This window comes from Dendrobates tinctorius, unplaced genomic scaffold (genome assembly GCF_039654945.1).
Source record: "Dendrobates tinctorius isolate UK_male_01 unplaced genomic scaffold, ASM3965494v1 ptg000069l, whole genome shotgun sequence".
In the NCBI taxonomy this organism is placed as follows: Eukaryota; Metazoa; Chordata; class Amphibia; order Anura; family Dendrobatidae; genus Dendrobates; species Dendrobates tinctorius.
The window spans coordinates 5,570,525-5,598,277 of record NW_027361737.1 but is presented as its reverse complement, the minus strand read 5'-3'; the positions used below and the strand labels follow the sequence as shown (position 1 = coordinate 5,598,277).

The 27,753-nt window shown below is 45.5% G+C and overlaps 1 protein-coding gene across 7 annotated transcripts in view; it reads left to right on the top strand.

Annotated features, from left to right (window-relative positions):
- TM4SF1 (transmembrane 4 L six family member 1) overlaps positions 1-27,753 on the top strand; it is a 226,794-nt gene that overhangs the window by 51,619 nt on the left and 147,422 nt on the right. For all 7 annotated transcript variants that reach the window (XM_073581076.1, XM_073581078.1, XM_073581074.1 and 4 more), the window contains one exon: positions 26,325-26,478. In XM_073581076.1, coding sequence (XP_073437177.1) covers positions 26,325-26,478 — 154 coding nt within the window. The remainder of the gene's footprint in view (positions 1-26,324; positions 26,479-27,753) is intronic.

Genomic DNA, 27,753 nt, shown 5'->3' with positions numbered 1-27,753 from the left:
CTAAATACTATGCATCATGGGAAAGTCACATAGGCGGAGCGGGGGGCATGGGAACTTCCTAGAGGCAGTTTTGCCTGAAGTCAGCTCATTTACATGATCGGAGCCAGCCGTGAAGAGGAGTTTTCTCTCAATCTTGGTATAGCATTTGCTAATGACTTAAGTCAAATTATTTATTTTGCTACAGCTGGTGTTAAAAAATAAATAATACACATTTTAGTAATTGGCCCTCCTTAAAGGGGGTGTCTTACACCTGGTGACTGGGGGATAAGATGGCCATAATGTAATGATGGTATTACCCAACGATTTTGGCAAAACTGGCCAGACATCTAACGTCTTCGGACAGCAGGTATCCTCCACAGAAGGATGAGGCTGTTTGATTTCAACATGCCCAATACATTTATTCTCAGGGAAATTGAGCCTCAACCATAGATGACCAACAGTGGCTCGCCTTTCTCCGTTCAGAACATATGCACGCTTAGTTATGCTGAACGTCAATTGTTGTCCTGAGACAATTCCTGAAACTAGTCCTGAAATACTCCTGCCTCACTTCATGTCTAAAACTCCTAATTCATTCCTCTGTGTAGTCTAATAATCATCTGACCAATTAAGTGGTCCCTTCATTTTAGACCACATACCCCCATATAACCACCACTAGGATGTAGCTGGGTACTATTGTTCTAGACAATAGCTCACATTACAGATTACCACAGTCTAAGCATGGCTACATAGAGGAAGACAAAACGCCAATCCCTTGGTGAGCCGTTGCCATCTATAACCTTAGGGCAGGTGTAATATTCTCCTATATCAGTTATGTTCTGTAGATATTGATCATTTAAAAGGCTTGTCTGACGACATGAAAGAAAAATAGAAAAACAGAAAATGCTCCAAAATGACAAAAGGACAAAAAAAATCACTCCTTAGCTTTTGGTTTAGATTAGCAAATGATTGAAGAGTCAAGCAATTTTTTTTTTTTTTTTTTTTTTTGCTGTTGTTGCTTTAAAGTATTTGCTGCTCCTTTTTTTTTTTTTTTTTTTCAAATTGTTTGACAACCCTTTAACGTCACCATTCAGTTTCATAGTAGACAAGCATCTGGCTGATTGCTATCAGTCATAGAACATAGGGTAAGTTCACACTGTGCATTTTTGCTGCATTTTTTTTCCTGCAGGAAACAAGCAAAAACGCATGTTTTGGTCTATTTTTTTTTTTCATGTGTTTTTGGGGCTAAATTGTGTCTTTGTGCATAAGGTTGAGTGTCCCCAGTGGAAAAAAAAACAACTACTTCCTGTAGAACCATACCGCTTGATCCTTTGAAAAGCCAACAATTCATCTGCCATGTACTGTAAAATCACAGCAGAAGCATATAGAATGCATAGATATATAGATGTCAGTGACACACATATATGTATATATATTACATAGAAGAAAAGCTGGCAATTCAGCAGCCGTGTACAGTGAAGTCACAGCAGGAGTCGACAGGGTAGAATGGATGGATTACATACAGTAAATACATATAGAATAGATAGATATATAGATGTTGGTGACATATACAATTAATAGTGTGTGTGCAGCTTAATGTACATATGTATTTAATTATTAAAAGATTATTTTTTCTGAAAAAAATGCCTTGGGCTCCGGTGTCATTTTCGTAATCAGGAGAGGGAAAGCCGATGGCTGGGGCCAATGTTTATAGCCTGGGAAAGGTGTAATTCCCATGGAGCTTCCCAGGCTATTAATATCAGCTCACAGCTTTAGACTTATCATTTACTCGCTATAATTAATAACCAGCAAAGGCTATCCAGACAGCTGGGGGCTGATATTAATAGCCTAGGAAGGAGCCATGAATACTGGCCTGCCCAGGCTAAAAACATCAGCCTCAGCTGCCCCAGAAAAGGCGCATCTATAAGATGTGCCAATTCTTGTACTTAGCCTCGCTCTTTCCACTTGCCCTGTAGCGGTGGCAAGTGGGGTGATAGTTGGGGGGGTTGATGTCACCTTTATATTGTCATATGACATCAAGCCCCAAGGTTAGTAATGAAGAGGCGTCAATAACACACCCCCATTACTAACCCCATAATAGAGTCCTTTAATTGAAAGAAAGACACAGACTCCTTTAATAAACTTAATTAAAACCATATTTACGACCTCGCCTATTCCACCGATGCCGTTGTCTTCTGCCAGAAAATTCAAATACAAAACAACCATGTCCCTCACCTGTCCGTGGTTCTGTCCCATGCTGTAATCCATGTCTAGGGGATTAACAGTTTTCAACCTGAACTGTGCCAAGATGCGACCATCCAGGCTGAGAACCACTGATGAATGAGCTGCTTTGAGCGCAGCCTGAGTGACTAACGATGACATCACTAAGTCTGCGTTCCCAGCTGGGCTGAACTGCGGTGACCTCGGTGAGATCCCCGCTAGCGCCGTGAGAAAGTTGCGCAGAGGTGAGTTCACCGCAGTTTAAATTCACCACAGTGAAATTCTCCTGTGATCTCGCCTCTGCGCCATGAGACTTTCTCACGGTGCTAGCGGGGATCTCAACAACGTCACCACAGTTCAGCAGCAGCTCAATCACCAGTGGTTCTCAGCCTGAATGGTCGCATCTTGGCCCCATCCAGGTTGAAAACTGTTTATCCCCAGACACGGATTACGGCGCGGGACAGAATGACGGACAGGTGAGGGATATTGTTGTTTATTATTTTTGGTATATTACAGAAGACGAGGGCTTTGGTGGAAATAGGCTTTAGGTCAATATAACTGTGTTTATTATTTTTAAATAATAAAGTAAGAGTGTTTTGTTTTATTTGAAATAAAAGACTTTATTCTGACACTGTCTTTATTTACCATAGAGCTACAGGATTAGTAATGAATAGGTGTCCTATAGACGCCTTTCCATTACTAATCTGTTGGCTTGATGTCACCTGACGATACAAAGGTGTGACATCAACCACACAAATATGAGCCCCACTTGCCACCGCTACAGGCCAAGTGGGAAGCTCCAGAATTGGCGCATCTAATAGATGTGCCTTTTCTGTGCGGCTGCGGGCTGCTATTTTTAGACTGGGGGGTCAATATCCATGGCCCCTTACCAGCCTGGGAATACCAGCTCCCAGTTGTCTGCTTTAGCAAGGTTAGTTTTCAAAAATGAAGGGGACCTCATGCCATTTTTTTAAAGTATTTATTTAAATAATTAAAAAAAACAGTGTGGGGACCCCTCTATTCTTGATAACCAGCCTTGCTAATGCTGACAGCTGAGGGTTGCAGCGCCCAGCTGTGAGTTTTGCTTGGCTGGTTATCAAAAAAAGGCGGAACCCACACAGGTTTTTTTTTAATTATTTATTTATAGCGCAGGAGCAGCTGATGAATACTCCCATCTGCCACTCCTGCTCTCACTGTTATTAGTTGCAGCAGGTGTCAGATGATGGGAACGGTAGTCCCATCATCTGACACCAGTGACTGGAGGTAAACTGTATAGTTCCGATCACAGCTGAGCACTGGCACTGTCTTTTGACAGCATCTGAACCACGGCTCTCTAACCAGCAGGGGTGGTATCACCGCTGATCAGAAGTGAATAGGGATCGGGTCCGCTGCTCAGTGTCTCTTATGGATGAAAGCCTGTATGGACGCATCATGCAACTATGCAGCCTGCTATATAGATATAGCGGAGCTGACTGTGAGGTCACATCCTGCTGTCCTTGAGTTTTCTGCAGTACATACGCTGCACAAAAAAGTCAACCTGCGTATTTGCAGCGTTTTTTTCACCATTCATTTAAGTCAATGGGTCAAAATTGTTGTAAACACGCTGAAAAATTCTGAAAAAAGTGACATGCTCTGTGTAAAAAAAAAAAAAAAAAAAGCGCAACAAAGCACAAAATCCTGATGACAAAAAAAAACGTGTGTGCATGAGATATCTGAAATCTCAGGCTTTGCTGGTACAGTAAAAAGCATCTGAAAATTTATATAAAAAACAGCAAAAAAAAAAAGGCCCAGTGTGAACATACCCTTAGGTTCATAGATTGACTACTCCAATGGAAAGAACTTATGCCTCATGCTGACCTTTGTTTTTTCTCATAAGTGAAAACAAAGTGGAAATGTTTCCATCGGTGTGCTGGATCAGTGTGTGTCTCGTTTTGCCATCAGTGTTTCATAGTCTTTTTTTGGTTTACAAAAAAAACTGATTGATGTTTCTCACGCAAAATAGTCATTGAAAAACAGACAGCACTAGCAAACAGTTAGGCTAAGTTCACACGTACCGGAACTCTTGCGGAAATTACCGCGAGAATTCTGGAATTCCATTCCGCGGGAAAATCGCATTTTAAATTCCCGCGATTTTCTCGCGGAAAAACTAGCATTTTGCAAGCGTATTTAGCTTGCAAAATGCTAGCGTTTTCCAAGCGATCTGTAGCATCGCTTGGAGAACTGATTGACAGGTTGGTCACACTCGTCAAACATAGTGTTTGACAAGTGTGACCAACTTTTTACTACTGAGGCCGCCTATGCAGCATCAGTAGTAAAAGATAAAATGTAAAAAAAAATGGTGTTATTCTCACCTTCCGACGTCCCGCGCATCCGTTCCCAGTAATCCTTTGCGAAAATGCCCGCGATGACGTCCGTTCTCGCGGGATCGCTATGACGTTGCGCGACTTCGCGATCCCGTGAGAACGGACGCCATCGCGGGCATTTTCGCAAAGGATTACTGGGAACGAGAGCGTGGAGAGAGGTGGGAAGGCTGCGCGTGACGCCGGAAGGTGAGAATAACAATATTTTTTTATTTTAAATTCTATTTTTTTACAGGGATATGGTACCCAAAGCCCAGAGGACAGTCTCCTCTCCTCCGGACCGTGGGTACCATCCGCAAATGTTCTGCTTACTTTCCGCATGGTGTACACAGCCACATGCGGGAAGTAAGCGGAACAATGCATTCCTATGGGTGCGGGATCGCCGCGATTCCGCAAAATAAATGAGCATGCTGCGGTTTTTACCGCGAAGCGATTCCGCCGCGGTAAAAAACGCAGCATTAGCACAGCATTGCGGAATCCCATAGGAATGCATGGGATGCTTATTTTTCGCGTTTTCGCAGCAAAATCGCGTGGTTAAAACCGCCGCAGAAACGCGAAAAAAACGCCACGTGTGAACTCAGCCTTAGAATGCCATCAATTGTGCTCAGGATAAATGAGTACACCCCAACAGATTTGTTAACTATGTCTGTCCCTTAAGGACACTTATGCATTACATTTCTATACAGTAAGCACATTTCTCTTAGGGTGTGTGCACACGCTGCGGATTCTGCTGCGGATCCGCAGCGGTTTTGGTCCTGTGGATCCGCAGCAGTTTTTGCTGCCGTGTGCAGTACCATTATAACCTATGTAAAATGAAAACCGCAGTGCAGACACTGCGGAATTTTCTGTGCGGTTTCAAATCTGCAGCATGTCAATTCTTTGTGAGGATTCCGCTGTGGTTTAGCACCTGCTCCATGGCAGGTGTCAAACCGCAGGGGAAAACTGCAGGCTAAACCGCAGAAAAACTGCAGATAAACCGCAAGTCTTTTGACCTGAGGATTTACCTGCGGTTTTCATTAAATCCGCGCGGAAAATTCCACAGAGCAATCCGCAGCGTGTGCACTAGGGTGACCGGATCTCATATGGGGGGGAAAAAATGTCAGAATCTTGTTCGTCTGGACCCCACAAAACGATTCCCCTTTCCAGATATTGAGAGAGCCAAAATTTGAGCTCGATCAAACGACGTTAACCCGTGCTGCTCGTCGCTCAAAGTTTGAAAAAATCCAAATTGAGGTATTTTAAGATTTAGGTATTTTGCATAGTCTGTTAGACTATAAAGAATGTGACAACAACATTGCAGAAATAGCCCTGACCAAATTTTCGAACCATTTGTGGTATTTGAATGCAGAGTTGGTGGGATTATGGTTTTTTGATCCCACCATTACAGACAATGAAAAGTTGTTAATGGCTAATAAATTGCTCAGTAGCACAGATGAACCATCAGAGCACGCTAACCTACATGAGTTGATAATTTTACATAGTTATCTAATCTATTCTAGAGCTTTTGTTAAAGTAGTTTTTGAAACGTCAGAATATAATGCTCGGCATTTGCTTACAACTTGCAGGACATATTGGTTTTGTTCTTCATTTTTTGTCAGAAGGTCGTTAAAGTCGGTTACTTCCTACCTCTTTTAATTTTTCTTTCCTAACTTTTGGATTTACAACCCTAGCGTGCTCTGATGGTTCATCTGTGCTACTGAGCAATTTATTAGCCATTAACAACTTTTTATTGTCTGTAATGGTGGGATCAAAAAACGATAATCCCACCAAATCTGCATTCAAATACCACAAATGGTTCGAAAATTTGGTCAGGGCTATTTCTGCAATGTTGTTGTCACATTCTTTATAGTCTAACAGACTATGCAAAATACCTAAATCTTAAAATACCTCAATTTGGATTTTTTCAAACTTTGAGCGACGAGCGGCACGGGTTAACGTCGTTTGATCGAGTTCAAATTTTGGCTATCTCAATATCTGGAAAGGGGAATCGTTTTGTGGGGTCCAGACGGACAAAATTCCGACATCGATTTTTTGTGGTCACCCTAGTGTGCACACACCCTAACAATACTTATTAAAGTCTCTCTTGCTCTTTACTTGTTCCGTACTGCACACTACTCACATTATGCATAACCATTACATAACAATTCACATTGTTTTCCATGACTACCTAGTACATTTCAAAACTGCAGGACATAGTTTACCCTTCACATGTCACTATATACAGTATATAAAAACGTATGACATTATTCACACGATGTGCTCGGTGTCTTCAGGGATAGGAGTATAACAGCATAGTCCACCACTCTTTTATATTGAGAAGGCCAACAATCTAGTGAGAATCACTCACTACATACTCAGATAGCATATTATATGGATATTCATAAAAGACAATAGAAACCTTCTCAATTAGATATGAATAAACCAAGATAAAGTCCAAATTAATAAAGACTTAAAAAGTTTTTATTTAATTACACAATAAAAGGAAAACCAAACAATTGGACATAATACAATACCATAAAATGTCATAATATAAGGAGATAGTTAGATAGTGAACACATGGGCCATAAATAAATATAGTGATTATAAAAAATCCATCAGCAATCTAAAGTGCATATAGTAAACAGACACAGGGTCTGAAACTCAAAGTGCATAGGAAATGTAATAAGATCATAGATACCCGTGATCAGTGTCTCAATGTGTCTCCAGCTCCCTCCAACGTACGTTTCGCCTACCGTGGCTTTCTCAAGGAGTCCTTATATTATGACATTTTATGGTATTGTATTATGTCCAGATGTTTGGTTTTCCTTTTATTGTGTAATTAAATAAAAACTTAAGTCGTTATTAATATGGACTTTATCTTGGTTTATTCATATCTAGTGTTGAGCATTCCGATACCGCAAGTATCGGGTATCGGCCGATATTAGAGGTATCAGAATTCCGATACTGACTTCCGATACTTTTGTCATATCGGATTCCGGAATCGGAATCGGAAGTTCCCATCATGCTATGAGCCTGCTTGCTTTGATTAAGCCAATGGGAATCCTCCGAAGTGTGGGCACATCCTGTTAGGCATGTAGGCATGTAAACTATTGGCATGGCTGTGATTGGCTGCCGAAATGATGTCATGATGCACTATAAAAGCCACCGCAGCCGCCATTTCTGGTTCATTCTGCTGTGAATTCAGTTAGGGACAGGCTGCTGTAGAAGACTGTGAGGGACAGTTAGAAATAGCGATTCCACCAAACATCTAGTGCTTTACCCAGGCTACATAAACCACCACTGTAGCCTTCTTTGCCCTAGCAGCAGTGTTCACAGCTGTCTGCAAGGGCTGTGTGAGTGCAGCTCACGCTGTGGAGTCGGTCCTGCAGCCACGTCAGGTTGTAGGCTGCCCAGCGTGCCTCACTGCTGCCTCATACATCTTTTAATTTTTGAGCTGCATTTTTTACATAATTTCAATCTAGTGTGCTTCCATCCGTATCCATATACGTTGGTTGCAAACACTAGTAGTAGACAGCGGAGCCTTTCTGCAGCCTTTCAGTGCTAGTGTCCACTTTGCTGCACTGTTCACGGCTGTCTGAGAGGTCTCTGACTGTGTGTGAGTGCAGCTCACGCTGAGTAGTGTGTCCTGCAGCTACGTCTGGTTGTAGGACGCTCAGCGTGACACTGCCTCACACATTTTTCTTTTATTGCAGCTCATTTTTTCTTCTATTAGTGTGCATCCATCCGTCTCCATCAACATTGGTTGGTTGCAAACACTATACTGTATAGGAGTAGATAGAGGAGCCTTTTTTTCTGGCTTGTGCCCTGCCGGCGCAGCCAGATTAGTATTACCCAATTTTTTTGGAGCCTCATCTTTTGCATTGTAGGTTACCTGCCTGCATTGTAATAGCTCCAAAAAGTTGGTGATACTATCAGTTTCAATTCTTTGTTCACATACTTTGAGTTTGTTTCCAACAAAGAAACCACAAAAAAAGTTCACCAAACACTACATTTGGAACTTGTGTAGGCCACATCAGCTCCTATTAAAGTGTAGTCCACACACACACACTTCATAAAATTAGTGTTTCTTGTACCTGTAACCAGCTGTTCAGGAATAAGCACACTAAGGCCCCCCTTTGTATTTTTCTGCCTATCTTAAGCAGTCTGGCAAGATGAAGAAGGCAGGGAGTAAGGCGCGTGGGCGTGGGCGTGGAGTTTCAGCAGGGAGAGGACGTGGGGATTCTGCAGGTAGAGGACGTGGGGATTCTGCAGGTAGAGGACGTGGGGATTCTGGGCCTGCTGCGGGCACCAGTGGATCAGCATCCCCCAGTTTTAGCAGGCAACAGTCCTTTATGCGCAGCTTTGTAGGACCTCAACGTACCCCACTGCTGCGGGAGGAACAAATTGAAGCCGTTGTCGGATGGATGGCAGCTAACGCATCGACTTCAATTACTTCCACAGCCTCTCAGGACCAGAGCACCGAAGAGCAACCATCTGTCTCTTCACCACCTGCCAAAGTGCCCAGGCAGTCAGAGAGACATGGACAGGAGCCATCACAGTCTCTACTTCTGTTCTCGGAATCTGTTGGCTTGGAAAGAGGGGGCCAGCCAAGCAGCATTCCTGAATGTGAAGAAGAGGGAGTATGCAGTGATGCGCAACTTCTTTGTCCCTCTGAATCTGAAGAGGCGAGTGGGCCAGTGCCTATGGTCAGCACACCCCAGTACGCATCAGATGATGACGAGACTCAGTTGCCACTTTTTGGTGCGTACGGTGCTGGCGAGACAACCCCGGAGAAGCAGCTGTTTGAAGAGGGGAGGGAAGATGATGAGGTCCTTGACCCATCATGGCGTGAGGAACAGGAAGGTGGTGGGAGCAGCTCGGAGGAAGAGATTCCCCTACCGGCCAAAACAGGAGGCAGAGGGAGGGGGAAGACTTGGTTGCCTGTACCCTCCACTTCGGCACCCGTTAGGAGCATTCCTCATTCCAAAGGCAAAACGGGCGCTCCCAAGAGTTGCAGTGCGTGGTCCTTTTTTGACAGAGTTGCAGATGACATTTGCTTTGTCAAATGCAAGCTGTGTCATCAGAAAGTCAAAAGAGGGAGAAATGTCAGCAACCTCAATACCACAAATATGTGGAAACATGTGCGCACCAAGCACGAGTTGGAGTTGCAGAGACACCCTGAAGACGTAGGCCAACGTACAGCACCACCTACCACCTCTTCAGTTCGTGTTGGGGCCTCTTCCTCCAGCTCACACACTGCTGGTTCGGCTTCCTCACAGGATCGCCAAGGAAGAACCTCTGCCACTGTTGTCCGGAGACCCTGTCAGATTCCACCCATAGCAGCACGTTCCCATCCATCACAGCCATCGGTAGCACAGGCATGGGATAAAAGGCGTCCTTACTCGGCAAACCATCCCCGAGCACAGTCTCTGAATGCTGGCATTGCCAAACTTCTGGCAGTTGAAATGCTGTCATTCAGGCTGGTGGACACTGACACCTTCCGGGACTTAATGGCATTGGCAGTCCCCCAATGCAACGTGCCCAGCCACTTTTATTTCAGCAGGCGAGCCGTCCCTGCCCTGCAGAAACATGTTGAGGGCAAAATAAAACATGCGCTACTAAACGCCGTTAGTAGCAAGGTCCACCTGACCACCGATGCGTGGACCAGTAACCATGGACAGGGACGATACCTTTCCCTCACTGCCCACTGGGTCAATGTTGTGGAGCCGGGTACAGATCTGGAGAGTGGCGCTGTACGTGTTCTTCCAACGCCACGGATTGCAGGACTCCAGTCTGTACACATAGACTCCTCCTCCTACTCAAGTTCCTCAGAAACAGCAGAGCAGGAGCCTGTTACGACCGATATGAGCACAGCCGTGGCCAAACGTCAACAGGCTGTACTCAAATTAATTTCTTTGGGGAATCGAAGCCACACAGCGCAGGAGCTCTGGAATGCTATCAAGCTGGAGAGCGATGTGTGGTTTGGGCCAGCGAATCTCCAGCCGGGCTTGGTAGTGTGTGACAATGGCCGAAATCTGGTGGCAGCTCTTGGCCTCGGCAACCTCACACACATCCCATGTCTGGCACATGTGCTTAACTTGGTCGTGCAGAGCTTTCTGAGGGACTATCCGGATCTTGATGCACTGTTGCACAAGGTCCGCATAGAGTGCGCTCACTTGCGGCGTTCCAGCACGGCAAGATCGCGCCTCGCTGCTCTGCAGCGACGATTTGGCCTTCCGGAACATCGCATCATATGTGACCTACCCACCCGGTGTAATTCAACGTTACATATGTTGGAGCGGTTGTGTGAGCAGCAGGCAGCAGTCATGGAGTACCAGCTGCATCAGGCGCAAACAAGTCGCACTGTGCGCCGTTCACACTTCAGCACCATTGAGTGGGCCTCTATGAAGGACATCTGCCTCGTTTTGCGTGCCTTCGATGAATCCACGCGGATGGCGAGTGCAGATGATGCACTACTCAGCATGACTGTCCCCCTTATCTGCCTGCTTCAACAAACACTGCAAGCACTAAGGGATGAGGTTTCGGAAGAGGTGGAGGATGAGGAGTCCCAAATGCCATCTGCTTCTGGACAGTCTGCGCTACGTGTTTCCTCACAAAGGCCTAGGCAGGGGACACTTTGTGAGGAGGATGAGGAGGAGTCGATGGAGGAGGAAGACATCTCTCCAGAGGAGGGAGGTACACAAACCTCTACTCAGTATGTACAGCGAGGGTGGGGTGATGCAGAGCAGGCCGAGGTCACGCCTCAAACAGGGGACAGCGGTTCTTTGGCAGTTGGGAGTCTGCAGCACATGGTTGATTTCATGCTGCAGTGCCTGAGAAACGACCGCCGCATCGCCCACATTCTCGTCTCGGTTGATTATTGGGTGTACACCCTCCTAGATCCTCGCTACCGGGACAGCGTACAAAGGCTCATACCAACGTTGAACCGGGAGCGTAAACTGCGGGAGTACGAAGAGTCACTGGTGCAGTCCATAATGTTTTCCATTCCACCCGACAGCATTGTTGCTAGTGCTTTACAAAGCAGCTCTGTGCGTCGAGGCAGTGGAGGAAACTCTGCACAAAGAGGGAGCAGAGGCAGCGCCGCAGCACAAGGCAAGACCACTATGGCCCAAATGTGGCAAAGTTTTGTGTGTCCACCACAATTGTCTACACCATCAGCGACGCCTCGAGTCAGCAGGAGGCAACGCTTCCGTCAGATGGTGTCAGACTACATGTCTTGCCCTGTCACTGTACTCCCGGATGGCTCTTCCCCCTTCAAGTTTTGGGTCTCTAAGCTGGATACATGGCCAGAGCTTAGCCAGTATGCATTGGAGGTGCTGGCTTGCCCTGCTGCCAGTGTATTATCGGAACGTGTCTTTAGTGCCGCAGGTGGTGTACTAACAGACCGTCGCACGCGACTATCTTCCGATAATGTTGACCGGCTGACTTTTCTGAAAATGAACAAGGCCTGGATCTCCAAAGACTTTGCCATTCCTCTTACACACTAAATTAGTGGTTGGCAACTGTATCCAGGTCTGCTGGTGTGTTCATTTTTCTACCACCTGAACTATAATCCCTGTGCTTCAACACAGCCAGTTGTCGCTCAGATGTGTCGTCTGCACAGAGAAACACACTAGCTCCTGTGTTAGTGGGGTTCAGTAACGCCAGCTGATCCCCTGCTGTGTGGACGGCAAAGTCACCAGCTCCATCAACATTCAAACCACTACTGATTTTTAACCGTGCCCAACTTAGGTCTCTGGCTCCACTGTCTCTAGTATTTCCCCTGACCTCCAACCCCGCCATCTACATCTCTGAAGTGGCGTCAGCACAATCTACACTTGTTCCTGTGTTCCTGTGGCTCAGTCCCATCAGTTTATCCCCTGATGTGTGTCCGGCAAGGTCTCCTGCTCTGTCCACATTCCCATAACCAGTAGTGGGAATGAGGACAGAGCTGGCGAACTTGCCGGACAAGCATCAGGGGATCAACTGACGGGACTGAGCACCAGTAACACAGGAACAAGTGTAGATTGTGCTGACGCCACTTCAGAGATGTAGCTGGCGGGGTTGGAGGCCAGGGTAAATAGTAGAGACAGTGGAGCCAGAGGCCTAAGTGGAGCATGGTTAGAATCAGTAGTAGTCAACAACCTCCATAAAAACCGCTGCCCATTGGCCTCTGCATGCGGCATGCGTAATCCTGGGCTCCAACAGTGTCAGTTGGTGTTCAGAAGTAGTGTCTCCACAGAGCCAAACACATTCGTTCGAGTGTTAGTGGGGTTCAGCACTGCCAGCTGTTCCCCTGCTGTGGAGATGGCAAGTATCCTGCTGCCTTCACCTGCCAAAAGCAACAGGCCCCAGCCTGCTCCTCTCCTAATCCTGGGCTCCAACAGCGTCAGTTGGTGTTCAGAAGTGTCGTCTCCACAGATCCAAACACATTTGTTCAAGTGTTAGTGGGGTTCAGCACTGCCAGCTGTTCCCCTGCTGTGGAGATGGCAAGTCTCCTGCTGCCTTCACCTGCCAAAAGCAACAGGCCCCAGCCTGCTCCTCGCCTAATCCTGGGCTCCAACAGCGTCAGTTGGTGTTCAGAAGTGTCGTCTCCACAGAGCCAAACACATTCGTTCGAGTGTTAGTGGGGTTCAGCACTGACAGCTGTTCCCCTGCTGTGGAGATGTCAAGTCTCCTGCTGCCTTCACCTGCCAAAAGCAACAGGCCCCAGCCTGCTCCTCGCCTAATCCTGGGCTCCAACAGCGTCAGTTGGTGTTCAGAAGTGTCGTCTCCACAGAGCCAAAAACATTCGTTCGAGTGTTAGTGGGGTTCAGCACTGCCAGCTGTTCCCCTGCTGTGGAGATGGCAGTCTCTCCTGCTGCCTTCACCTGCCAAAAGCAACAGGCCCCAGCCTGCTCCTCACCTAATCCTGGGCTCCAACAGCGTCAGTTGGTGTTCAGAAGTGTCGTCTCCACAGAGCCAAACACATTCGTTCAAGTGTTAGTGGGGTTCAGCACTGCCAGCTGTTCCCCTGCTGTGGAGATGGCAGTCTCTCCTGCTGTCTCCGCATTCCAAAGACAGTAGGCCTCTGCCTACACCCTCCTATTTCCTGGGCTTCAACACAGCCAGTTGTAGCTCGGAAGTGCCGTCCACACGGAAAGAGACACTTGCTCCCGTGTCTCAGTGGGGTTCAGTAACGTCAGCTGATCCCCTGCTGTGTGGATGGCAGTCTCTCCTGCTGTCACCACATTCCAAATACAGTAGGCCTCTGCCTACACCCTCCTATTTCCTGGGCTTCAACACAGCCAGTTGTAGCTCGGAAGTGCCGTCCACACGGAAAGAGACACTTGCTCCCGTGTCTCAGTGGGGTTCAGTAACGTCAGCTGATCCCCTGCTGTGTGGATGGCAAAGTCTCCTGCCTACACAGTCGTACTACTACTGATTTTTAACCAAGCTCCACTTAGGCCTGTGGCTCCACTGTCTCTCGTATTTCCCCTGTCCTCCAACCCCGCCAGTTACAGCTCCGAAGTGGCGTCTGCACAATCCACACTTGTTCCTGTGTTACAGGTGTTCAGTCCGGTCAGTTAATCCCCTGATGTGTGTCCGGCAGTTATGGGAATGTGGACAGAGCAGGCGCCATTGCCGGACACACATCAGGGGATTAACTGACCGGACTGAACACCTGTAACACAGGAACAAGTGTGGATTGTGCAGACGCCACTTCGGAGCTGTAACTGGCGGGGTTGGAGGACAGGGGAAATACGAATATCAGTGAAGCCACAGGCCTAAGTGGAGCTTGGTTAAAATTAGTAGAAGTCTACAACCGATCTTAAAATTTCTTCAATGCAGCCTCAGCCTGCTCCGTGCTTGTCCCTGGGCTTCAACACAGCCAGTTGTTGCTCGGAAGTGCCGTCTTCACAGAGTAAAACACTAGCTCCTGTGTTTGTGGGGTTCAGTAATGTCAGCTGTTCCCCTGCTGTTTTGATGGCAATCTGTCCTGCTGCCTCCCAATTGACAGCACATCAGGCCTCAGCCTGCTAAGTGCTTGTCCCTGGGCTCCAACATCGCCAGTTGCTGCTCATAACTGACTTTGGCACGGGTACTCCCTCCTGCCCAGCTTGGTTCCAGCCCTGCCTGCTGTTTCCGGGAAGTGTCAATGTCAGTTTGCCACCCCAAGTTGCCATGTCGTGTTGCGGTTGGGTTAGCCGAGGCTAGGGTGCCAGCAGTTTAGGTGCTTCCTATGTGGACTGCGGGTTCTGGTAAGAAAGGCTTGTTCCGTAGTGCCAGTAGGACAAGCACCCCCTGTAGGACTGTGTGATTCGGTAACTGCGGCCAGCTTGCGGCATGCCAACTTTGCTTTTCAGGGGTAACTTCAGCTGCCCCTCCGGGTTCCAGCACCGTCAGCTGGTTCTCGTCAGAGCCTTTGGCCTAGGTGCCTCCATCTCGGTATCCGAGTTCCGGCAACGTCTGCTGGTCCTTGGTAGTGCTTTGTAGCACAGGTACCTCCTGCTTAGTAACCGGGTTCCAGCACCGTCAGCTGGTCCTCGGTTGTGCCATTGGCTCTTATTCCTTCTGCTGCCCCTCCGGGTGCCAGCACTGTCAGCTGGTCCTCGCTATTTCCATTTGCTCTTGCAGCTTATGCTACCACTCCGGGTTCCAGCACCGTCAGCTGGTTCTCGTCAGAGCCTTTGGCCTAGGTGCCTCCATCTCGGTATCCGAGTTCCGGCAACGTCTGCTGGTCCTTGGTAGTGCTTTGTAGCACAGGTACCTCCTGCTTAGTAACCGGGTTCCAGCACCGTCAGCTGGTCCTCGGTTGTGCCATTGGCTCTTATTCCTTCTGCTGCCCCTCCGGGTGCCAGCACTGTCAGCTGGTCCTCGCTATTTCCATTTGCTCTTGCAGCTTATGCTACCCCTCCGGGTTCCAGCACCGTCAGCTGGTTCTCGTCAGAGCCTTTGGCCTAGGTGCCTCCATCTCGGTATCCGAGTTCCGGCAACGTCTGCTGGTCCTTGGTAGTGCTTTGTAGCACAGGTACCTCCTGCTTAGTAACCGGGTTCCAGCACCGTCAGCTGGTCCTCGGTTGCCCCTCCGGGTGCCAGCACTGTCAGCTGGTCCTCGCTATTTCCATTTGCTCTTGCAGCTTATGCTACCCCTCCGGGTTCCAGCACCGTCAGCTGGTTCTCGTCAGAGCCTTTGGCCTAGGTGCCTCCATCTCGGTATCCGAGTTCCGGCAACGTCTGCTGGTCCTTGGTAGTGCTTTGTAGCACAGGTACCTCCTACTTAGTAACCGGGTTCCAGCACCGTCAGCTGGTCCTCGGTTGTGCCATTGGCTCTTATTCCTTCTGCTGCCCCTCCGGGTGCCAGCACTGTCAGCTGGTCCTCGCTATTTCCATTTGCTCTTGCAGCTTATGCTACCCCTCCGGGTTCCAGCACCGTCAGCTGGTTCTCGTCAGAGCCTTTGGCCTAGGTGCCGCCATCTCGGTATCCGAGTTCCGGCAACGTCTGCTAGTCCTTGGTAGTGCTTTGTAGCACAGGTACCTCCTGCTTAGTAACCGGGTTCCAGCACCGTCAGCTGGTCCTCGGTAGTGCCATTGGCTCTTGTTCCTTCTGCTGCCCCTCCGGGTGCCAGTACCGTCAGCTGGTTCAAGAGGACAAAGAACAGGAAGACAACCACCAAGATGCAGAACAACAAGAGAGAGAAGACAAAGAAGCATAAAAAAACAAAGCAGAAGAACATTAAGCATAAGACTAATACTCTGAGCAAATGATATTATCTTATTTATAAGCAGAAGAAGACTAAGCAGTGTATGGGGGTGAGTCCGTTCCTCCTCGTGGTGCCCCTGGAAAAGGCCTGCTGCTGCAGGCCAAACTGAATGCGGACAAATCCTGTTGTAAATCTTTTGTGACAGGCAGAACGGAAGGTGTAAACTTCTAACTTTTCTAGATAACAACTACAGGAATGCCTGACACAAACAAGAATATGATGAAGAAGAATAGGAAGAAGATGAAGAAGTTGAATATGTAGAATAATAATTGTTGAATAAGAAGAATGTAAGAAAAGGAAGAAGAAGAAGAATGTAAAAAAAGGAATAATAATAAGAAGAAGAAGGTAAAAAAAGGAAGAAGAAGAAGAAAGAAGAAGAAGACATACATGTCTGGCAAAATATAAATGAGGCTAACATAGTCAATATCTTTGTAACTCCTAACGTCTTTAAAAAAAAAGTTTAATTCCTGCTATTCCATTTGATTGGGCTAAACCTCTATGGCTTTAATGTCTCCTCCACCTCCCACAATACATTCTACATTATTCTTAGTTGTTTTTCTTCATGTAGAATTAACCTACAAGGAAAGAAAGGGTTTTTTTTAATTCCGATATTTTGGCCCCATTGACTTGCATTGGTTCCGGTATCGGAATCGGCGATACCGATACTTTTTTTTTTAAGATCGGCCGATCCATTCCGATCCGATATTTTCAAGTATCGGCTGGTATCGCTCAACTCTATTCATATCTAATTGAGAAGGTTTCTACACTGTTATATATTCCCAGATGTACTACTTCATATTGAAAGACAAGATGCTACCATCGCTCCATGCCCCTGATTGACATGCACTTTTTCAACATGAAACTGATCCAAAACACACATTTCACGCCAACATAACATTTATGAAGAAGAACAGGATGAAAATGAACCAGTGACCAGTGATCTGAACCCAATCGAACACCTATGGGAAGTTCTGAAGAGTCAAATTGAGCATCACTCTCCATCCAGGTTCTAAAAGAGGTTATCCTTGAAGAGTGGGAAAAGACAGATGTTGCAATATGTCGCCAACATGTTAATTTCAGGCCTAGAAGATTTGGTGATGTCCTTAAAAATCATGGCAGTCATACAAAATAATTGCGGTCGCAGTTGTTGGTATGTAGTGTATTCATTTTTGCATCAACTAATTTGAGTAAAACTGAAGACTTTGTACTTTAATGTTATGGGTTAAAAGAGGAATTGTATCAAACTCATTCTTGTCTTCCATGAGATATTGATTAAAAATTTCCTTTTCAAAGGGGTGTACGCATTTATGTTGAGCATTGTATGTGCTGACTGACTTTTTCACGGACCCATAGACTTGAATTGGCAAATTTAAACCGTGACTCAGAAGAACCAGGGTCCCGAGATATAACGATTGTTCTTTCCTGGATGTGCGTTGGTTTTCTTGAACTATGAAGACAATTTGATCAATTATGTATACATTGAAAATTCTATACGCTTTGTGTATGCTCCTTATCACCGCTGAACATGTCCTGTTATAGGTTTTACACAATGATGCAGAAATGCTACTAAGGATTCTTGTCTCCGGAGGATATTGATTAGGTCTGATTGTCAGGAAGGTGGTAACAGTACCTACATACTTTAGTTAATAAAGTTAATAGTTTTTCATGTTTGGGGTGTGAGCCAAGGTCACTATTCTGTGTTGTAAAGATGTGATATAAAGCATTTTACAGTGGCCTGGATAATATTTCTAAAGACTGGATATGTGGAAAAGCACCATAAAACCAAATCCTGCTTTACAAGGAAACTGATGCAGCTTTTCTGTAGTTACTGTAAGGCTATGTGCACACGCTAGCGTTTTTAAACGCTCAGGAAAAGAATCCCCTTCCCAGAAATCGCGCGTCTTTTTCCGCTCGTTTTTTGACGCGATTTTGACTCATTTTTGACGCGTTTTTTTGATGCGCGATTTCTGGGATCATTGGGGATGGCTAAAAACGCTCAGCAATGCGGAAATTAATGAGCATGCTGCGTTTTTAGCCGCTAAGCGATTCCTGAGCGGTTAAAAACGCATGCATTGGCACAGAAAGCCAAAAACGCATGCAAATTAATTTGATGCATCTTTTAAGCGTTTCTGCAGCGTCTGAGCCGGCTCAAACGCTGCGGAAACGCTTAAAAAAACGCATCGTGTGCACACAGCCTAAGGCTATGTGTCTGTATTTGTTTGCAGAAATTTCTGCTAGGTTTCTGCATCTCTTGGCTAAAAAACGCAGCTGAAAATGCGCACTTTTTTTATGCTTTTTTTATGCGTTTTTGTAAATCCATAAAGCTAAATAAATATTATTTAAAAAAATATTGTGATGTCATTTCCTTGTTCAACCTCTTCAGCCAGATGCCCCCATTAATATTAATGCCCCTCATCACATCTGCGCCCTGTCCCGAAATAAAGACACACACACACACACACACACACACACACACACACCAGCTTATGTAGGAGCATTAACATAATTAACCTACATATGCTGTAACAAAACAGCAACTGTCAGAAATCTGCGTGAAACGCAATATCTGTTTATTTTTCAAAAAATTTAAAAAATTGCGTGGGCTCCCGCATAATTTTCATAACCAGCAGAGAGAAAGCCGACGGCTGAGGACTGATGTTAATATTCTGGGAAGGAGCCAATAGCCAAAGGTTCCCAGGCTATTCATATCAGCTCACAGCTGTTTGCTTAGCTTTTACTGGCAACTTTACAAGGGAACCCCAGAAAAAAAAATGACATGGGGTCTGTTAGGTGTCGAGTTTCCCCCACTGCACAGGGGGGATCTCAAGCCATGTCCTCTGCAGTTTCTCATTCCTCTGCGGCCGCAGAGATTCCTGCTTAGCAGAGACATCCGTCCTGGTGTTTTGCCCAGGCTGATGCTAGGCATCTGGTTGCTACTTCAGGCTCTGCTATAACATCATGCTTGTGTCCGCAGCAAGCAGATGCTCCTGGCTAAGTCCCGTCTTTTGCCTACTGAGCTTGCCCGTGGGATGACCTCTCATTGGAGGTCGGAGGTCACATGCGCAGGTCCCATTCCTGCTCCAATTGGTCCACTGGGAAGATCCCGGAAGGACGCCGCTATAAAAGTCACATGGCCGCTAGGCCATGCGCTAGTATAGACTCTTATGGGTAGTTGTGTGTGTAGATGGATGCATGGTACTGGTGACTGACTCATTTTGATCCCCTCCCTTTGGTTGTGTATGGTATAGGGGTTACTAAGTCAGTCAGTGCCAGTAGTGGCTTAGTCTATGTGCCACAGAGCATCCTGCTCTCCACACAAGTGTTAGCGCCATATAGTGCCATCCAGCACAAGGCACCTTTGTACCGCACTAACAGCAGAGTTCCTTACAGCGGCACCGTACGCTAGTTAAGCGCTTTCCTCCCTGCCCTGGGAGGTTAGTGGCGTCCGCCGAAGCGGTGCAGTATGCACATGGTGCAATTAGTATTCATTGGTTCACTTGCTGGCACTGCAGCTGCGGCGCCGAGCGCTAGCGGTCTAGAGGGACTCTAGCCCTGTGTCTCATTTGTGCAGAGTTCTGTGACTGTTAGCTAGTGCTCCCCCAGCCTTGCTCTGTGAGTATAAACATGCTCCAGCAGTTGTTTCAGCGGGCCCCTGTGCACACCGGTCAGCGGATACCCCGCCGGTGTTCACTTAGTTCTCCGCCATTACCGAGCAGCAGTTTTACCATCTCTGCAAGGTAGACCCCGGGCTGCGAACGCACCTTAAGCCATATTTATTATTTGGTGCGTTTCGCAAGCCCCTAACAGGGTCCCCCTACAAAATCAAACCAGCAAAGACAAGGCAGACAGGTGAGGGCTGATATTTATAGCCTGGGAAGTGGCCATTGGCACCCGCCCAGGCTAAAAACATCAGCTCTCAGCCACCCCAGAAATAGCGCATCTTATAGATGTGCCAATTCTGACACTTACCCTTGCTCTTCCCACTTGCCTTGTAGCAGTGGCAAGTGGGGTTCATATTTGTGGGGTTGATGTCACCTTTGTATTGTCAGGTGACATCAAGCCCACGGGTTAGTAATGGAGAGTCGTCAATAAGACACTTATCCATTACTAACCCCATAGTGATACTGTATAAAAACACACAGCCAGAATAAAGTCCTTTATTTGAAATAATCACACAGACTCCTTTATTGAATCTAAATTTACCATACTTACTGAACACTTAATCCCTGACGCCCTCATCTCCTGCAAACAATCAAAAAATAATAAACCAACATATAATATTATCCTGTCTGACGTAGTCCATTTAATGCCAAGTGTCCCACGGTGATTTCACATGTAGAACAGTCACATCGTCAGATGTGACTGCTCTACCCGGCCGCCGGTGATACATTGACAGGAGGTAATCGCTCTCGCAGTGTATCACTGAGCTGCTGTCAGAGAGTTCACCAGAGTTCATCAGCTTTCTCACGCAGCGGTGCTGTGAGAGCACCGGAGCTGATCAGGTGAACTCTCATGGCGGCTCAGTGATACACTGCGGGAGCAATTACCTCCTGTCAGTGTATCCCTGGAGGCCAGGTATATCGGTCACAACTCAGATGTGACTGTTCTACACGTGAGATTGCCGTGGGACACGCGGTATTAAATGGACTACTGGAGAAAGTGAGTATATGTTGGTTTATTATTTTTGATTGTTTGCAGGCGACACTGATTTCGGGGACTAGGTGTTCGATGAGTATGTATTTTGTATGTAATTAAGTAAATGTTTTTATTTTTCTACAATTGAACACAGGCGCCGGATGATTAGACTATTCTCCCATCATCGGCTCATGCTGTCTCTGTTATATGTGACAAAAGACGTAGCCGGATGGGAGTAGTAGTCCCATCAGATGACGCCTGGGTATACTCGTTGCATGAGTACACATACACACAGACAGACACACTCACATATTCTCTGCCCACAGACATTCTCCACCCACACAGTCTTCCTCCTTCTGACATCATTACCCTTTTACAATTCGCAGCATTTTTTGGGCAGCAAATACGCAAACCTTTTTGCACCTGCATTATTGCTGCGGATTTGACTGACTCAATTGAAGTCAATTAGTCAAAAAGCTGCAAATGCGCAAAAAGAATTGACATGCTGCAGAAATTAAAATGCTGCGTATACGGATGGAAATTTACAGATCATGTGCACAACACTTCAGAATTGTCATTGAATTACCTTGCTTTAGTATTCCATTGCGTTTTTGGAGCATTTACGCATGTAGAAAAAGCCGGGGAAATGCATAAAAAATGCAACGTATGCACATAGCCTTACAGCCATGTGACAAATCTTCTCTCTACATCCTGCACACATCTATTGTTCTATTTTCTTCATATTCATGTTACTTTGTAAATGATGTAAAAGGTGTGCATCTTTTTTTAGAAGAATGAATGTGATTCTTGTTTAATGAAAATCTGTGTGTGTTGTAGAGTTTACACTCACTCAGCAGCGGTTTCAGTAAAATGTCCAGGCTGGTTTATTAAAACTCCATAAACCACTCAGCATAACCAAACTAGAAGATGGCTTTTAGAGCATAAATTGGCCAATATATGTGAGCCTAAGTACCTTTTTTTTTTTTTCTTTTTTTTTTTTATTATAATTTTTCTAAAGCAGTATTGCAGTTAAATTTTTTCAAAATTCCATATGTACATAATGTAGCGTTTACCTATTTTCTATGATAGTAATGCAGTTCCAATTTTATAAACTTATTATTCTTAGTATTTGAGAGTGCAGCTATATTTTTTCTTAGAATTAATGTCTTAGCACTCATACACACAAGTTTGGATGTTCTGGTTGTTTTTTCTGTTTGCAACAAACTCATATGACATGTGCACTCCTCCCATCAGCACAAGGTGATTTTAATTAGCTGCCCTAAAACTTATAGGCTTTTCAACCTGGAGAGCTGACTTATTAGGTTAGGGACCCATCAGTTAGGTACACCTTGTCGATGGCTATTGGGCTTACATATATTGGCCAATTTATGGGATAAGTACCTTCTTTTTACTATAATTTTTATAGCAATATTGCAGTTTTGCTTTTCCAATATTCAATATGTACATAACGTAGCATTTACCTAATTTCTATGGCAGTAATGCAGTTCCAATTTTCTAAATTTATTATCACATGGATCGAATCCTAGTACTTCTTGTGAGGAGCTAGGATCCGATCCATGGCTCTCTGGAAGGTGGCCGGAGCTCCTTGCAACCCAAACAGCATCCTTGTGTACAGGAAACATCTGTCTGGCATTAAGAAGGCCATCTTCTCCTGGGCATCTTTGGACATGGGAATTTGTCAATACAGTTTTGTGAGGTGCAGGGGGTAATGTACTGAGCCGGCCCTAGTCATTCAATTAATTCATCGACACGGGGCATTAGATACGTATCGAACTTCAAGATCTCATTAAGCTTCCTATATTAATTGCAAAACCGCCATTCTCCATCTGCTTTCGGGACTAAGACTATGGCACTGGACCAGCCACTCTTAGACTTTTCAATGACTTCCAGGTTCAGCATCCTCTTTTGAGATCACCTTTCCGCGTGCTTCCGGGATCCTTTACAGCAGGCATGAGGCTCCATGAAAACCTCATGCTCTATGATCTGCTTACAACCTGGTAATTTTGAGAACGGGTCTCTGTTCTATGTAGCACATCTTGGCACTGCTGCTTTTGGGCCCATGACAGTGACTGCCACCCTGATCTCTTTTACGTCTGCTTCAGACTTGGCCACCAAACACGGAGCTTCCTCAGGCTCCCTATCTCGCAATGGCTTAATCAGGTTCAAGTGATACACCTGGTAGGGCTTCCTTCTCCCTGGTTGGTGGACTTTATAGTTGATGTAGCCAACCTTTTCAGCTATTTCATATGTATGCTGCCACTTGGTCAGAAATTTGCTCTCCACCGTAGATACCAGCACTAGTACCCAATTCCCCAGGTTGAAGTGTCCCACCCTCGCCGATCTATTGTGCGCCCTCAACTGTGTCTCTTGTGCTTTGAGGAAGTGTCATTCTACAATGGGCATCACCTTGGCAATTCTCTCCTGCATCTGGACCACATGTTCGATTACACTCCTGTAGGGTGTAGATTCTGCTTCCCAGGACTCCTTCGCTACATCCAGGAGTACACAAGGGTTTTGGCCATACAACAGCTCAAAAGGAGAGTAACCAGTGGAGGCCTGTGGGACTGTGGGAATTCCCTGATTGAGAACAAAAGGTACGGCAGTAGACAGTCCCAGTCTCGGCCATCCTTCTGTATGAATTTCTTCAACATGGCCTTCAAGATTTTATGAAACTATGCGGTGGACTCCGGGAAAATGGCTGCCGGGGGTGGCGCATGTGCAGATGGAGATCTTGGCACGGAGATCTCATCTCCCGAGCTCTTGGTGCCGAGATCGCAATCTTCGCATGCGCCTCCCCCAGGATCCGTTTTCCTGGAGTCCACCCAATAGTAAACCATGTAAGTGCGGGGGCTCTGGGCTTTCACAAAATGCCGGCAGAGCCCCCGCACCACTGAACACCCGCAGCGGCTCACATCCAAACACCCCCTCATCCCAGCCTTTGGCCTGCAGCAACGCCCCACTCTTGCCTCCTCTAGCAACGACCCTGGGACCCTAATCAGCATTATAAGACGCACCCCCATTTTCCGATTTTTATTTATTTTATTTTTTTTTAAGTAGAGACCTGTCAGACAAAGGGATCACATCGGGAGGAGTCAGCTAGGGACCGTCCCAAACTAGTCAGTTGAAACGTATGGTCCCCAGACAGCTTTTCAAAGTGTGCGCTTTAGGGTAAAACATACCTGGCTTCAGTTGCCCAGCTAATGTCTGGTTTATGTTGTTTGTGGTTCTGGTAGCATGAATCTGATTACATGTTTAATGTTTTATCTAGTAATCCATTTTACAAGACCTGAAACATAATTCTAGGCTTGGATCATTGTTCTACTTAATAACCAAGTTATATTACCAGATATGTTGTCAACATTTTATTTGGCACCCTCCTGAAGGTTTACAAGTGCTTATCAGTAAATTATATCTTAAAATAATTTATGGGGTATCGACAAGAGGAAGATGAAAGCCACCAGACCCAACAATGCAAACAAGCTGAATGCTGCTATCAAAGCAACCTGGGCTTCCATAACACCTCAGCAGTGCCACATGCTGATCGCCTCCATGCCACGCCTCATTGATGCAAAAGGGGCCCTGACCAAGTATTGAGTGCATTTACTGAACATACATTTCAGTAGGCCAACATTTTGGATTTTAAAATAATTTTTCAAGCTGGTGTTATAAAGTATTCTAATTTACTGAGATAATGACTTTTGGGTTATCATTGGCTGTAAGCCATAATCATCAACATTAACAGAAATAAACACTTGAAATAGATCACTCTGTAATGTCTATATAATGAGTTTCACTTTTTGTATTGAAGAACTTAAATAAATTAACTTTTTTTTTCTAATTTTGTGAGAAGCACTTGTACTACCTTTACACAAGCAAGTTAAATATAACTTTTTATTGTCCAATAAACCAGATTATATGGTATTCTGGCACCTATCAAGTCTCATTGATGTCACCTGAAAAAATATCTGTTTTATTTATCTCTGTGACCAATTCTGGATTTTAAAGAATTAATAAATTGTACAACATAATACACTAGTGGGCGATATAAATCAATTGTGTTTATCAGTCTTTCATGGTATATGGGATTGTTTCAGTTTTGGGTTAATTATTACCTCAAATCAAATAGGGAGCAACCTATTAATCAAGCTGAGCTAGGGGAGGCGATCTAGGAGGCATTGTCATACCTGAGCAGAAACATTTCCTAGGAAGTGTTTCCCTCCTTCCCAAAAATTCAGCAATGTTTCAGAGTTAAAATCATTCTTGTTATCAGGGGGGTCCTGTCTCCATCTCTTGCAGGCAGTGGTTAGGGCAGCATTATAGGGAATCTGTCACCAGGTTTTTGACACCTAATCTGAGAGCGGCATATTGTAGAAACAGCAGCACTGATTCCAGCGATATATATTATATCACTTACTAGGCTGCTTGCTGTAGTTTTGATACGATCACTATTCTGTCAGCAGGAAATTATCACTAGGACTAGTACTCCTGCTGTCATGTAGTCCAGCCCCACCCTCACCACTGATTGGCAGCCTCCTGTGTACACTGGATAGGTAGAAAGCTGCCAATCAGTGGTGTGGGTGGGAGTTATACAGAGCTCAGCATTAGAGAACTGGTGGATCTGCAGCAGAGAAAACAGTGGTTTCATCCAAATTGCAGCAACCAAGTGGAGTGAGTGATACATTGCTGGAATTAAGGACTCTACCCCTACATTACGCTGCTCTTGTGGTAGCAAAAACCTGGTGACAGATCCCCTTTAACTTTCAATTTGAAAGGTTCATTCCCTGTGTCATTTCTGTTTCTGTGTACACAAGAAAGTCATCAAGTTCACCATTGCCGGTCACAGGAATGGGAATGTTTTAGAGGTCAGTATCAGGAAAGTGAATTACACGAGAAATATATACCGGAAATATGATTGACAGACTGCAGGTTGCCCGCACATAAACCTTATGACCCGATCACATATATCTCATGAAATTACTGTATTATCACACTCCAAGAACTTTGGAAAGTGAGCACAAATCCTGTACCAGATTGCACCACTCACAATTACTGGGGATGCTGCAGTGCAGTTAGTACATGTCACACCTGGTGTATTGTGTTTCATTTCCCGAGAATTTACTACTATCCGGTATAAAGCAGCTGGCGCTCCTGCAGCTATCTCCTGTGGCCTCATACATGGCGATTAGATTGATATCACTATTTGCTTTTACAAAGGTCAGCGCAGTATCGGGGACTGACCAGAAAAGTTTTGCATATTGTTTCTTAGCACGAAATGAGTGACTGAACACGGAGCCATGTATTCAGTATGTGCTTGCTCTGCATATCATGCCCCCCCCCCGTTACTGTAATGTGCGTGTCAGCAATTAAGTGTTGTTGTCTTTATTTGCAGATATTCTGAAGAAAGGTGGGAATGCGGCTGATGCTGCGGTGGCTGTCGCGGCTGCCCTTAATGTCACTGAGCCCACCAGCACGGGGATCGGTGGGGATTGCTTCTGTATGTTTTATAAAGCAGAATTTAAGAAAGTCTATGGCCTGAATGGGAGGTATGGAAGATTCAGCAGCTCTACTCTATGTGCGACCAGTTAAAATTGTATCTGATTTTGTATTGGCGATTTCGGACATATCACATACATCATAAAGGATCCAGGAAATAAATGTATTTACTTGTAACCATCTGCAAATTACATGTCTTGTATTAAGAAGAAAACGGTTTATCGAACTTCCTCTAGTTGCCTTTCACTCATCATAAAATACCATTTGCCACAGTTTTACTATAACTGGAAACATAACTGCTTGTAAACTTTTTTTTTTCTATGTATTGTTCCCTTTTGACAGTCTTTTTTTTTTCTCAGAAATGTTTCTTGACAATAAAAAAGAATCATGAGAGGCGCCTACTCCTAGACCCAGCGATCAGCTATAATACATGGGGAACCTTGGCAGCAATCGTGCCATTTTCCTGTAACACTATCATTGCGGAAATTAAGTAAAGTATTATATAAGTTAGTTGCGTTCCAGGTCCACTTTTAGCTGCTCTTTAGCTGGATGATAAATAGTCTAAATTTTGGATGCCCAATATTTATTTAGACTTCAAAAGAAGTGTAAATGGGTATGGATTTTCTAAAAAAGGCCACCTCTTTAAAGCCCTAACTGTTGTATTCCAACATCAGAACTTTTCAAAGATTCCTCTCTCCTTTACACAGGGTTCACATTGTGTTTTTACCAAACGTCAGTGGCTCTGTCGGGTGGCTTCCATCTGAAGTCCTAAAAAGGGGATTAAGGGTCAGACCCGATGGGGTCATTGACTTTAATGAAGCAGATTGCTCATTTTGTTCCCTATCTAGCCTCACTTCAGATGTCCACCTTCTAGAGGAGGGCACAAAAGCACACTTGATCGCACTTTTGTACCCACCTCAAGGAGGCGGTTACTGATGAAATGGAGCATAAAGTTGCACATGAATCTCATCTTTCAGGGCTTCAGATGGAAGCCCCAACAGAGCCATTGAGGTGGGTCAGAAGCATAATATCAGCATAGCCTTAGGACTACAGTACATAGACAGCTGACCACAACTCTGCCTTGGGTGGCTAATGCTGCATGCCTTTGGTTACACGCCTGGATATTAGCATTTCGTGTTCAGCGGTATACGCTAGTTCTGCCCTAGAATAAGAAATATCTGGAACAACCCTGTCATTTGAAATATCTTTAAATATTGGGTGACCTGATGCTGCCTTGTAGTGCTCGGGCCACTCCTGAAAAAAAAACCTAGTATTTGCTTGAACTCTGTGTGTCCCAATTTTTCAGCTTGGTGCTTTGGTCTCCT